A 15,165-nucleotide genomic window follows, 5' to 3' on the forward strand; every position below is an offset into this window, starting at 1 on the left:
TAGAACAACAACTACAGAAACATATAGAAAGTTTCCAATCAGAATTGAAGGAGCGAAAACATCGCAAATACGTGAGGGATAAAAAGAATTTCGAGACAGGTCTGATATATGTAAAAAGAGGCACAGGCAACGTGTATAATCAGTATAACAATTATACAGATATATACGAGTCAGAAATATCAGAGTCAGACGATCAATCAGGAATTAAGGGCCCAAATCCAAACACAGGAAGATATAAAGTAAAAATTAAACGTAAATTCAACTACAAAAGACCAAACAAAAATCAGCAATATAAACGTGTGGAAATTTATCAAATTCTATATTGGCATCCTACTCCTCCACATGGCAACCAATACCCCAGTCTCAACAACCTATTATGACAGCCATCCAACATACACAACCAGGAGGGATCCCAACCCAACAACCCCATTTTTTAGAAGAGGGCATTCACCTCAGAGACAGGGAAAAATTGGGATACTCCCCTACATCCCAGACAAACATAGAGGTAGATGTAGAAATGCAGATCTGTAACCTCACCACAATACAACTAACACATGACCAATTGTCAGTATTTCAGAAAGGGTTATAATTTACCCCAACTCCAAAATGTTATTCCTTTACATGGGTAAAGGATATAGGTTTATTTGCAAGGAAGCTTGCCTTGCGCAAAGTGAATAATAACAGCACAGAAAATTGGGGAGACATCAGAAGTCGAGATGAGCAAGTAGTGGCTGATCTAACAGATCTTTTAGAGGAAAATTAAACAGGAGTTAGATCAACGGTACATCCACCCTATTCAACTTCAAAGCCCAAATGTAGAACAATGCTGACATTTAGTCAGTTTAACAATATAGACACCTCTGTTAAGATGGTGAGAGCAGAATTGGAAAAAATGCCCCACAAAAAGTATAATAACAACCTTACTAAAAAAGAAAACCAGGCTCTTCAAGAACTAGAGAAATATAGAGGGGGTAATATAGTAATAATGACTAAAGAAGATCACAAAAATATGGTGTTAATATTTATAAAAGGACCAGAGCACATACAGGAGATTGGACCAAAATCCCACAAGAACATATGTCACAGAATTGAAAAATATTCTGTTGGAAGGAAAATCTGGAGGGTTAATCACAGAGGAGGAATTTAAGTCAATGCTTAATGAAAAACCTACAATGGCAACGTTTTATGCATTGCCAAAAATCCACAAGCAGAAAGACCCTATTCCGGGTCGCCTGATAGTTTTGGGAAATTAAAACCTTACAGAAGGAATAAGCCTATACGTAGACCAAATTTTATCCCCATTTGTAGTCACTCTGCCCTCCTCTACATAAAGAACACCCAAGATGCTGTGTCCAGACTCGAGGAGATCACATTCCCCCTGGCACTCTAATTGCGAGCCTCGATGTAGAGGCCTTATTTATATGAACATTAAACATAATCTAGGGGTAAAAGAAGTAGAGCACTATTTAAGCACAGGAGCCACTCAATTCACTGATCACAATAGGTTTGTCACTACTCTTCTTTATTTTTTATTAACACACAATTACTTTACGTTCGATGGTCACTTTTATTTACAACACAAAGGCACAGCAATGGGCACAACTTGTGCACCAAATTTTGGTAATTTATTTTTAGGGTGGTGGGAGGACACAATAGTATTTTCAGAAGCACATGGGGAATTAACTAAACACATTTTATTTTGGGGTTGTTATATTGACAATGTTATTTTATTTTGGCATAGCACCATCACCCTTTTCATAATTTTGTACAAATTCTTAATGATAATCAAATTGGAATGCACTTCACCTCTGAAATTAAGACACAATCACATTGTTTCCTAGATCTAGAGATCTCTTTCGGGTCTGAAGGCAGCATCCAGACAAAAGTATATAGCAAAGCGACATCCACCAATAGCTTCCTTAATTGGAAAAGCTTCCACCCCAGGCCCCTAAAGAATGGGATACACATAGGCCAGTACTTCAGGGCAAAATGCAATTGTTCAACTGAACAAACATTTTTGGAGGAGAGCAAACTTCTATGTCATTGATTTTTGACTAACGGTTATCCTAAAAAGGTTCTACACCAAGCCTTCACCAGGGCTAGAGATATCCCGAGGGTGGACGAGGGTGAGATGTAAGAGAATAAGTGACCAACCAAAAATAGTAGGGTGCATAGGAACCTATGACTAAAACAATAAGCAAGTACTTGAGATACTTAAAGAGGTAGAGGCCAATTTTGTTGGAGGACAAAGATCTAAAGGAAGTACTTACCCAAGGCCCAAGAGAAACGTACCGCAGAGGTAGGAAAATTAGGGAGCACTTGGTGCATAGCCAATACAAAGAAGAGAAAACAGAAACGATGTGGTTAAAGTCGAACATAAAGGGATCCTATCCCTGTGGAGGGTGCCATTTCTGTAGGTATATGCCTGAGAAAAAAGTGTTTTAAAATCCACTTTATGGACAAAAATATGAAATCAAAGATTTCATCAATTGCAAAAAAAAAAAAAAAAAAAACTGAGCGATCTACATTGCGGACCACACAACAATTAAGAAGAAGAATATCAAAGCATCAAAGCACAATAAGAACAGTAGTAGACACCCCCCTGACGAGACATATTATTTAAAGTTTTGGGGATTTATTAAGTCCTGATTGGGCCCAAGAGGGGGAAATCTGAATAAAAAATAGCTGAGAAAGGAAGCAATGTGGATATACAGATTGAAAACCTTGAATCCACAAGGATTAAATGAAGGCTTTACTTTTTCAACCTTCCTTTGAAACTTACTTTGCCAAAAAAGAGTTAAAAAAAAAACAACAGAAATCACTAGAGCAAAATATAAACTACACAAGAGAGCACGTTTCAAGCCATACCAAAAGAAGAAAAATGGGGAAAACAATGAGAAGTAATCATACAAGAAATAAAAACAATAAAGAGGTTATGAGAACAAATAAGAACAGTCCTAATCTATCCAAGCCCTCAACTGAGATGTAAATTTCCATAGAGAATAAAAAAAATAAAAAAAAACACAACAATAGTAAAACAGGTAAAGTAAGAAATTTATGCATAATATAATGATTGAAGTTCAGAATGAATCTATATAGTTAATTAACAATATAATACAATCTAAGATGAACAAATATAGGGAACAAATACCTTACTTGATATTGAGGTTGGACATGTCTAAAATAGTGTGGGTCCAAGAGGGTCCATAAGATCATTCCTAAAAAGAGAAAGAAAGAGGAAACAAATGAGAACATAGTTGAACAATATAAGATAAAAACAAGTTGTCTACACCAAGTTTCCCCCCTCCCCCCACCTCCATTTTCTCCCCCTTTCCCCCACAAACTCCAGGCTGTTCCATTCAGCCACTATATGTTCTACTCATGCTGCCGCCAACTCCAGGCTGTGCCATTCAGCCGCTATATGGTCTCCTCATGTTTCAGCCAACTCCAGGCTGTGCCATCCAGCCACTATATGGTCTCCTCATGCTTCAGCCCCCTCTAGGCTGTGCCTTTCAGCCACTATGTGGTCTCCTCATGCTTCAGCTAACTCCAGGCTGTACCATTCAGCCACTATATGGTCTCCTTATGCTTCAGCCACCTCCAGGCTGTGCCATTCAGACGCTATATGGTCTCCTCATGCTGACACAAACTCCAGGCAGTCATTCAGTCACTATATGGTCTCCTCATACTGATGCCATCTCCAGGCTCTGTCATTGTGCCGCCAAGTGACTCCTTGTGGTCCTTTGTAGCCACACGCCAGGGCCCAGGACATTAAAACTTGGGAGTGTAATCTTAAATTTCAATTTCAAAATCTTAAATTTCAATTTCAAAAAATGTATGTAATCTTTTTAAGACTGAGGCTCTATGGTCGTCGACATCATATAGTAGCTGTGGAATTACCACAAGAATCCAATGAAACAGGTTGGAGCGATCACAATCAACCATTACTGATTAAATGAAACATTTGCAGTTCCACAAGAGTAAGAGGCAGGGCGAACAGCCAGCTCGATGCTCACCAGAATGGGTACTCAAAAAATGTCAATAAATTCTAATTAAATTAAAGAAAAATTACATTGAAAAATCTATTTACTCTCTACAATTTTGTTGCCATATGGCCTCCCTGCTGCCATATTCAGATGCTCTGCCGCAGTGATGCTAATAGCGATGCCTTTAATCTTCATGTCAAACTGAATAACAGTATTATTTCACTAACACAGCACACTCCCTATGCGTGATAGAACAAAGCAAACTGTTCTACACACCTATTGAGGCACTTTATAGGCCAGAAATGGCCGTTTTTTATACAGATTCGCCACAAATAAATTCGGTCCGAACATAATTTTTTCAGAAACTTCCTAGAATCGTCTCAATCAAATTTTTCAAAAGTTTGCTCATCTCTAACGCCAGTTCTCCAATCTCTCCCCAAGGTGCATAAGGGTTCTTTTCCACCCTCCCTTAGACTCATAGTTGCAGGTATAGGGTCCTTGGGAGAGAGATGGGAGGACTGGCTTGACTTATATTTGCAGCCCTTGGTTAAGGTAACACCTACATTTCTTAAGGACATGAAACATGTGTTGGACATTATGGACAGTATGGAATGGTCAGATTCTTATGCGTGGGCCAGGTGTGACATAGTGGCTTTACATTCCTCCATACCGTGGCAGCAAGGTCTACAGACATTATCCAGGCATTTGAACGTATATGGTCGATATTCCCTGATCTGAAGACATTTTTGTTAATTGCTACAGAATTTTTATTATGTAACAACTTTTTTATGTTCAATGGTAGCTATTTTCAACAGATCAGAAGGGCCCTATAATTTATATGATTATTTGGGAGGAATTGGTTTTATTTTCAGACAACAACACATTTTTTCAGTCAATTAAATATGTGGGAAGATACATAGAAGACCTGGTCATGGTATGGAGGGACTCTGAAGCTGCTTTCTTCAAGTTTGTAGAGCACATAAATAATAAGTTTAATCTTTCTTTTATGGCACATTTTTCCAAGGAGAGTTTTCCCTTCCTTGACATAATTTTGGCAGTTAAGGAGGGGGTAAACAATATAAAGGAAATTAGTATTTGTCCGTATAGGAAGGAGTCAGTTGGAAATTCCATATTGAAAGCAGATTCATGCCACCCACATCATGTAGTAAAAAATATCCCTTATGAGGAGTGGGTCAGACTACAGCACATGATGTGGATATGTTTGAAATTGAATCTATTTTACTTTTTGACAGGTTAAAAGAAAGAGGATATTGCACACAAGATTTGCAAGAGGCATATTGTAAAGTGAAAGGCTTAGACCGTAAAAGTTCGATTGCCCATAAAAAGAGGGGGAAAATGACATATCCTCTTGCTGACAGGGGTAGAACTCTAGGAGTAAACAGTATACGCCCAGCACCTGTGTTTGTAACTTCGTATAGCAAAAATGTTATAGTATCAAACGCATTATAAACAGGTATATACCAGTGTTAGAAAGTAATACTAATTTGCAACAAACAGTTGCACAAGGTGTTAAAGTTGTCTCTCGAAGGAGTCCATCCCGGGGTTCAATACTTTCCCCCAGATTATTTTTGGAGCTGCACAATGCATTAAGAAGGACACGGCTGTCATCCAGGTATGTGGAGATGTGTTCAGAAGAAATGAATCACTTGCAGACATGTGCTATATGCAACTGCCAATATGTCGCATGCACATCGAATTCTTTAAAGATGCACATTAGGAGACATATTTCTGATGTGAACAATGCCCAAGTTAATGTGTCTGCAGTGACTAAACTTTTTTCAGGATTTTCACAGTGGGAATGTGTCATCTCTAAGGATCAATGGGGTGGAGAGAGTAAAAAAGAAATGTCAGGGGTGGGGACCTGAGGCGTAAACTGTTAAATAGGGAATCTTGGATTTTTGTGCTCAATACTAGACAGCCCAATGGGATGAACCATAGACAAGACCTTATTTTGACATATTAATCAAGGTCTCCTATTTCCATATCTTATGTATTGAGATGTTATGCCATATTCCGTGGCAGGAGAGAAGTATGTATTGTCATATGCCTTTGATGTTTGTACCTTGTATAAGAACCTCTGTAATCCAGTTTTCCATGTTTTATGAGTATTTTTTAGATATTTTAACTAGGATGGGATATCATATGCATGTGACCTAGTATTACTACTATACTTATTTGTTATGTACTTTGTTAGCCATGAGTAATGATCTATGTTGATCCGAAACACGGGGTTCACGTATCCTGTCAGTATGTTCCACGACATGCTTTAATAAAGTTTCTACAATTTTAATCACCCCAAGCGCTGGACCATTTTACACTCAAGCTGGGGAGGCTGCACGCTGGACCGAGCGCTGATTCCTGATTAGGCATCTGAAGAAGATCCAACACCTGAAAGCAGAGAGAGCATCTTAAACCCCTCCTATTTCCTGGGTACTTGGCAATTCCTCATTGAAGCATTCAAAGAGACCGATGTTTCTGTACTTCCTGAAAATGCTCACCTGCCTGTTATCCAATGAGTCTGTTACCATCAGCAATGCATCTTGCTACCCAAGCAACATTTTCCCGTTTTGCAGCATCATCATTACAACTTAATGACAGGTCATCTGGTGGCCATTATTGACTATAGATGTATGTGCCTTTGTTATCTCCTTGCAGTCTGTGCCTGCAATACATTTTCATCAATTAATTTCATCATTGACCTACCCACTCCGAAAGGTTATACCACCATTAATATGGAGGTGGACAGGTGCACAAAGATGGCACATTTTATATCCACTACAGGTCTTCAAACCACTCAACAGATGTCTTATTTATACACCACATCTTCTGTCTTAATGGAGTACCATATTCTATTATGTTGGTTAGTGGCACCTTATTCACCTTCCGCTTCTGGACTCAATTCTGCTGGACCTAATTTCAATCAGCTGGGCTAGTACAGGGGCGGGATTTAACCAAACTGAGAATAATCAGTGTGTGGCTTCATTATTACGGGAACAGTGTGTGGCAGGATTATAATGATTATTGACTTCATATAGAGGATGAGGATCTGCTGGCAAAGTGAGGAACCAATGATGTCCGGGCATCAGACTCTGCAGAGAGAAGATGTAGCTGGAAGAAGTCCTGACATCTGGACAAGATGATGAAAAGAGAAGGAAAATCTACAGAGAAGAAGTCTCCTGTGAGTCATATCACTGTGTACTCTACCTATGTCCTAATTGAGCTATTCTTGTCACTTGTTCTGCAGTTATGAGTGATGAAACTGTACGCTAATCATTGGCTCTCCAATTGTTGGAGAGCCACTGGAACCAAGGTTACTGGAGAACCCTCTGTGATACTTGTACTTGAAGTATTGCAACACCCTTGAAAACTACATGCGATCCTTCATACACTAACCAGGATCTGTTCATTTGCCACTGGTTGTCTTTGAATATTGAACTAGGTAACATACCCTGACAGTAGTAATACAGAATGATATACTGACAAATCTGACAAGCATGAAATAGTTTTTTTTGGGACTTCTGATGTTTCACATTTTCAGACTCACCTCCAGCAAATTGTTTGGTTAAGTTTCCAAGCAGGTTTTTTCTGGTGTTTTTGGAAATCTGCCACTGCAGATTTGAGCCAAAGTCAGAAGTAGAGCCAGTAGTAAGGAGAAGTATGAGGTATGGTCACACTCCAGAATGTCCGCATGGAAAATCTCTGTGCGGACATTCTGCAGAGGGCATTGGAAATTTTGCCATGTGAACAGTGCAGCAGAATACGAGGGAAATTAATGGGACTCTAATGCTGCAGAATCTTCGCACGGAATTCAAATGTGCAATTCCGCATGGCAATTCTGACATGTGAACATAACCCAAGCCCTTCCATTACATTCCCAATTATATTTGAATACACTTTGGCTAAAAAACTTCAGTGACAATTTGAAAAACAAAATGCCAAAAAGAAAAAAAAGACTGTGTGGAAACCTAGCCTAAAAGTCTTACTGTCACTTTCAGAAACTTTTGACATGTTGTCTAGACATTTTAAATGTTTAGATCACTTTGAGTCCTGAGACTGCTACATTCATGGGATATAGCCGGGTAAAGTGCATGGCAGAGCAATTCACTGCTCAGCCAGCCACCCAATCCAACTCATCCATTCCAGTCTTGCAGTCACTCTACCACATTTTTGGCTATTATTTAGCAAGTCTATTACCCAAACAAAGTTGGCAGTCCCTTACTATTGGCTTTGTCCTCCCTAAAAGGGGTTATTCAGGATGAGAATAACTGCTGATTTCTTCCAAAAACAGTGCCACCTCTGTCCTTAGGTTGTTTGTTGTATTGCAGCTCAGTTCCATTAAACTGTAAAGAGCCAAACTGTAAGTCTACACACAACCTGAGGACTGGTGTGGTGCTGTTTTGGAATAAATTAGCTCTGTTTTTCTATTCCTGGATAACCCCTTTCAGTGGCGTTGCTAGGGGGTTACAGGGGGTACAGACCACACCGGGTGACACCCTGGCCCAGGTGCTGTACATCTGCCAGTATCACTAGTGTTTCTGTGAGCGTGATCTGCAGTGTACCCTGCCCTGCAAACCTAGCTCACAGAAACAATATGTAAATCTAATGTTTTAGTTATCCTTATACCCACTCGATTGTGGCCGTGCCCCCACTTTCCCGCTGTGGGCCGCTGCTGATCTGAATTCCACTGGCACCGGACTCCAGAGACACAGTAAGTCTTATACGTGTGTACATTTTGAACAGTACACAACATTTTCTCATTCAGAACATCACACAAAGCATTTATTTTATGGCGAAGCATATTATGCATTTAAAATGTGTTTTGCCATAAAATAAAAGCTTTATGTGATGTTCTAAATGAGAAAATATTGTGTAACGTTCATAATGTACACATGTATAAGACTCACTGTGATTTTTCTAAGGTTAATAACAATATACTGTATCTACGAGATTGCGTAAACTGGAGGTAGAATTAATTGAGAGAAAAAGCACAAAAATACAGCCGCGACATGGCTGATTATAACAATACTGGCCATTTGTCAAGGAACACCTTTAAAAAACAGGTAATAAACAATACCCATAAAAAAAAAGGAAAAAACCAATGCACCTTCCACTGCTACTACAAACAATAAGAATTGGGATTGTCTCCTGTACAGTGGGAGAAATTTCAAACTGTACAGGAGACAGTACAACTGACTAATCCTGATTCATCTAGAACTGTAACCAGGAATAAAAAAACTAACGTTGCCACTGTTCCAACTGAAAAATTAGCCACTGTGACTACCACTTCTATCAGAAGCAACATATATGGACGCTTACAAATGCAACGTGAAACAAAAATGTGCTACTCCTCTTGATGATGCATCAAAAAACACATGGCAATACATGTCAAACTAAACCAACTGAGAAACTACAATGTGTCACTCCTCCTAAGGATACATTGAAAACACCTGTCAATACCAATCAACCTGGTAAGTATATTCAACAAAGATCTTCTACACCTTCATCGGTAACAGCCTCCCAGGCTGCATTACTTCTCAAATTGGAAAACAGCTTGAGAAGGACTACTGAAAAGAAAAAACAAGAATACAAAAAATGCTTAAGGAGAGGCATACCGTCCTGCTTATCATCAATAACGATTGCTAGCTAGAACCTCAGAACTTAGAAGATGGAATAGACATTATATGAAAAACGATCAATCCGACACCAGATTATTTTTGTGATGTCACCAACCACAATGATTCCACAATAATAGCTTACAAGTCGGGGGAGGATCTAATGGGTAATAGGGATTGCATACTTACAAACCATCAATCCCAGGAAGAATTTACTGTCACAAATCCCTTGGAACCTTCATCTTGTGCTGGGGTCACTGATCTTCTCTCCTCTATGACTCTCCATTGCCTGTCACACAGGGATCTGAGGAAAATCCCAACTCTAATTGTTACACATCCATGCCATTTATCTGGTGTAGGATGCCATTGTGGCACTTGTTGTCAGCTGCAGGCATCCTCATTGTATGCATTTTTATGCTGGGGATTGCCCCTAGACACAGACCGCTAGGGCAGGATCTGCTCCCCCAGCATAAATGCACAACTGCTTTTGGGGTTGAGCATCTCCTGCCATTTGAGACCACTTCTTTGTTGTTTAAATCCCAACTCACCTACTGAACGTTTATTGTTCCATTTTTTTAGGCCGTGGTCCAGTTCATTTCAGCAAAATAACCAATTTTTTGGTTCCGCAACGGACAAAAAGAAAGAAACAAGGAGAAACGACGAAGAGGAAAATGAAGGGACCAAAAAAGGTAAACTTCCCAAATAACCCCCAAGGACCAGAAAAATTACACCTCTGCATACATTTTTAACATCTCGGAATACAAATTGTCAGTCAATGAAACATCCCTATTACAAAGGGGTTTGTTTTTATGTACTGAAAAAAAGTCTGATCCTTTCACAATTTTTGGGCGATGGAAATAACCACTAATTCAGCCTCCTCGTATTAAACATGAATCCTTAAAACCACCTTCTAAATTCTATCCAGATTCTCAGGGATCACACCTGGAAGTCTTCCAAAATTTAGTAGGTGTGGATTTCAATAAACTTACACAGAATTGATCAATTATCAGCAGTGACAAATCTCACCCAAAGGGAAATAATAGCTCTTAAACAGCTGCAGATTAATTCTGAAAGAGTCCTCCGTTCAGCTGACAAAGGAGGCAGTTTTGTTATTTCAGACTATGAGCAATATCACACCTAAGCTCTCCGCATTTTATCTGATGACTAGCATTATGAGAAAATGTCTGTTGACTCCTTCTTACAGATTGAGGAGGATCTCCTTTCCCTCACTTCTGCTGTTCTGAAGGATGGTATTCTTTCCAAAGACAACAAGAAATTAATTTACATTATCGATTGGAACAAGTCATATTTTTACTACTTGCCAAAGATTCATAAATCTGTTCATAAGCCTCCCGGACATCCCAATATCTCCAGTACGAACTCCACTCTTAGCAATCTTGTCCACCAGCTGGACTTGTACTTGCAAGAATACATTGTCCGTTTACCCAGCTATTTGAGAGACACCTCACAGCTGATTGAGTGTCTGATACCGATGCCATGGGATCACAATTACATGTTGATCACATGTGAGGGTTCTTCACTTTATTCCAATGTACAACATACATTAGGACTCCATTGTGTGCAAGATTTTTTTAGAAAGTGATCTGGCTATTACAACTACCGCATGTTATCCTAAATAACAACTTTTTTTTTCTATATTATGGCGTTATTTACCACCAGCGACTCGGTACAGCGATGAGTGCCAAAGTGGCATCATAATATGCAAATATCTTCATGGGGTTTTCAAATCCAAGTACATCTGGTAGAATGAGTCCCTCATGTCTCATATTGTATCCTAAATTTTACGCTAGGGATGTTAGGGACCCACTCTGACTAGGTGGCCTTGACGTGGCGAGTGGGCTTGTACCTTTTGATCAAAATGTATACCAACCTGTCAGTTTCTGAATTGATGCTGAGAAACAATTAGAACAAAATACAATTTGTGGATGTGCGACCATGTATATTTTCTCTGCTTGAATTCACATTGTGTTTTCTATCCCCTCCATTTTTGTTTTTTTTTCACTTGTGTCAGCTCTCTGCCCCACCCCCTCAGCCCAACCCTATATAAGTAGCAGGTAGCTACGCAGGGCCCTTCCATTTCTGGAAAAGTGGAATCCCATTGAAGTCAGTGGGGTTTCATTTCAGGGGAATTCTGTGTCTTGAATGGAATTTGTGAACATAGCCTAATTCTCCATGTAAAAACATGGCACAGAAGTAATTAGGCATGCCAATTTCTTAAATCAGGAAATATTCCTCATCAGATTCCTCAATTGACATCATTGGGGTTTTGGTTCCACAAGGATTTCAGGTAGAATTTTCACATAAAAATTCTGCTTGAATCTGCTTAAAATTATTTGTGTGCACTGTTTTTTTGCACAGAGAAGTAGAGGAAATTCAGTACGTAAATGTTGTCCTGTTAATGGGCCCTAACAGGCAGTTTCCACTGCAGATGGTGTGGGGACAGTTATTGGGCCCATGCAATGATAATGTTGTCAATGTACAGCAGCTGTCAATATGTCCCAGGGATGTAAATGTACCGAGGATAGTGGTAAGGGTTCAATTAGCGAAAAACCGACAAGTCTTTTCACATTTTTTCTGCATTTCTAAACATTAAGGGGGAGATTTATAAAAACCTGTCCAGAGGAAAAGTTGCTGAGTTGCCCATAGCAACCAATCAGATTGCTTCTTTCATTTTTCAGAGGCCTTTTCAAAAATGAAAGAAGTGATCTGATTGGTTGCTATGGGCAACTCAGAAACTTTTCCTCTGGACAGGTTTTGATAAATCTCCCCCTAAAAGCATAGAAAAAACACATCATTAGAAGTTTCTATATCCCTTATATCCTCTTGGGTGTGGAGTTTGGTTTTACATTTGTATACCCCAAATATTTGAACTTGTCTATGAAACCAGCATTGCAAGTTTTTAGTTGTAAAATCAAAGCAATGGTTGTGTTTGCAAAGCACAAAGACAGAAAATTGGCATAGAGAATTAGCAAAGCAGACAAAAAAGTTCCAGAGTGACAATGCAAGAATTCGAAGAATGAGAGCATGATAGTTATCATTTAAATACCTTCTGTTGTTTGTTTTGCTGGGAAAGACTATCCCCTCTTAGCTGCTAGTGAACTGCATATTGTTGCACTATCTACCTTAGTGTATTAGGCTAAGTTTCCACTTAGTTTTTTTTCTGGCAGTTTTTGAGCCAGTCAGAAGTGAGCCAGAAGTCAGAAGTGGATCCATAAGGAAGGCGAAGTGTAAGTCCTTCCTGTATATGTCCTATTCCTTTTGAATACACTTGTACACTGCAGTGGCAGTTTTCCAAAAACTGCTAGAAAAAAAAACAAGTGGAAACTTAGCCTTAGAAACAAAATTATGTCGGGAAAAAACAATGCAGCAGCCTTCCATTGTTTTCAATGGGATTATGCTGCACTGTGCACACTGCGGTGGAAAACTCTGCAGAGGAAATTTTAATTGCAGACTTTTGGCGCAATGTGCTTGAAAATGCATTGCAGTCTCCGCATTTCCAGTGGTCCTAGTGGTGACTGATTGAGACGGCACCTGCAGCGCACACATTGGCAGCTCATAGGATTTTTTTGTGGAATGCAAGTCTATGAAAACAGGAAAGTACAGGGTAAGCAGTCCTGTGTGTCAATCATAGGCCAGTGACAGCTGGGAAAGAGGCATGTCAGCTGGACACACCTCTGGACCCACCCCCAGGACACTGGTAACAGAATTTTAGGCTTAGTTTCCACACAGGTTTTTTTCTAGCACTTTTTGGGGAAAACTGCCACTGCAGTTTTGGAGCCAAAGCCAGAAGTGTAAGGGAATAGGAAATATAAAGTGAGGACTTATACTTGTAATTTATTATAATAGTAATATTATACTATTTATACTAAACATTACTGAGTTGTTGTACACCTAACTGCAGCAGTACAGAATCGCTGTGTAATAGAGCCCAGTACAGTATTATTAGGCACTAATAGCAGGTGACAATGGCTTTTAGTGCTCAGCCTTACTGGCCCCTATAAGCTTTAGAGTTGCTGTACACCCCGCTGCAGCAGTAGAGCCACTGTGTATTACACCCAAAAGTGTTCTTTCTCTCTCTCTCCCTTCCCTGACAGTGTTTTTCTACAGTGATTTGGGCTTGTGGTGACTCGCTGCTGTCAAGCTGTTTTTCTGTTCAACACACACACTGCTCTATCTGTCCCTGCAGTGAAACACTCTTTCTGAAATAAAACGCTGGAATGGCTGGCCGCAAGATGGCTGCCAATTATATAGGGTTGTGACATCACAGTGGTGGCTGGCTGCTGATAGGCTGCATGCTGCATGGGATTCACGGTCATCCCGCCTTCCCAGAGTTCCTTGCCCCATGTCCTCAAATGTGGATCCACCATTTTAGATGCCCCGGAGCCTGAACCGCACTAAATGCCGTTTAATGAAGAGATTAGTGCAATCGAATTGCGGTGATATTCGGATTCGTTGCAAGGCTAATTTTTCCTGAAATTCTTAACAAATTTGGATTCGGCAGATTCGATTCAGTCATCCCTAGTAGTGAGCATTGTAACCCAACAGATGTTTTCCAAAAGCCATTGCCCTTGGCATTGTGCAGAGTGACAAATGACAATTTTTACAGCAATTGACAATTTTTACACCAATATGCTATTTCAGTACTTAATATGTTGTGCCCCAGTAATTGTTATATCTGGCCTCAGACACATCAGAGTCTGCTGGTGAGGAGGATGATCCTACCTTTTTTCTGTCTGCCTCTATGTCCTCTAGTGACTCTGAAAAGCACCCAAGAAGGTGAACACAGGATGGGAAATGAAGTGGCCCCTGAGTAATCTGACCCTTCTGACCCCTATGGGCAAATTCTTTGTACCCCAAGTCTCTGGGTTCGCTCGGAACACAAGGATAATATTTATCAGGTCTTTTTTAAGTTCTTTTTTTCTGATAAGCTATCCAGTATGATGCCTCTTTTTTTTATTTTACCTCAAAACCATTCCAGCAAAATTGAATCTGACAAATCCGAATTTGCAACGAATTTCAGGAAAAATTTGCTTCACAACAAATCCGAATATCGCTGTGATTCTATTGCACTAATCGCTTCATTAAACTCCATTTAGTGTGGTCCAGGCTCCAGGGCATCTAAAAGGGTGGATCCACATGTGAGGACATGAGGCAAGGAATCCTGGGAAGGCAGGAAGGCGGGATGACCCTGAATCTCATGCAGCATGCAGCCTATCAGCAGCCAGCCACCCCTGTGATGTCACAGCCCTATATAATTGGCAGCCATCTTGCGGCCAGCCATTCCAGCGTTTTATTTCAGAAAGAGTGTTTCATTGCAGGAACAGATAGAGCAGTGTGTGTGTTGCACAGAAAAACAGCTTGACAGCAGCAAACTAGCACCAGCCAAAATCAGTGAAGAAAAACACTGAAGGGAGAGAGAGAGAGGGAGAGAGAAAGGACACTTTTGGGTGTAATACACAGCGACTCTACTGCTGCTGTGGCGTGTACAGCAACTCTAAAGCTTATACGAGCCAGTAAATCTGAGC

The 15,165-nt window shown here is 40.0% G+C and overlaps 2 protein-coding genes across 3 annotated transcripts in view; one reads left to right on the forward strand and one right to left on the reverse strand.

Moving 5' to 3' along the window:
* LOC130368644 (long-chain fatty acid transport protein 2-like) overlaps nt 1–15,165 on the reverse strand; it is a 320,594-nt gene that overhangs the window by 156,388 nt on the left and 149,041 nt on the right. The window lies entirely within an intron of this gene.
* The window catches only part of LOC130367418 (serine-rich adhesin for platelets-like), a 122,709-nt gene continuing 118,343 nt past the window's right edge, over nt 10,800–15,165 (forward strand). Inside the window, exons 1-2 of the mRNA XM_056569836.1 lie at nt 10,800–11,145; nt 14,326–14,416. Of these exons, the coding sequence (XP_056425811.1) occupies nt 10,800–11,145; nt 14,326–14,416 (437 nt within the window). The remainder of the gene's footprint in view (nt 11,146–14,325; nt 14,417–15,165) is intronic.

Source organism: Hyla sarda, chromosome 4 (genome assembly GCF_029499605.1).
Source record: "Hyla sarda isolate aHylSar1 chromosome 4, aHylSar1.hap1, whole genome shotgun sequence".
Taxonomy (NCBI): domain Eukaryota; kingdom Metazoa; phylum Chordata; class Amphibia; order Anura; family Hylidae; genus Hyla; species Hyla sarda.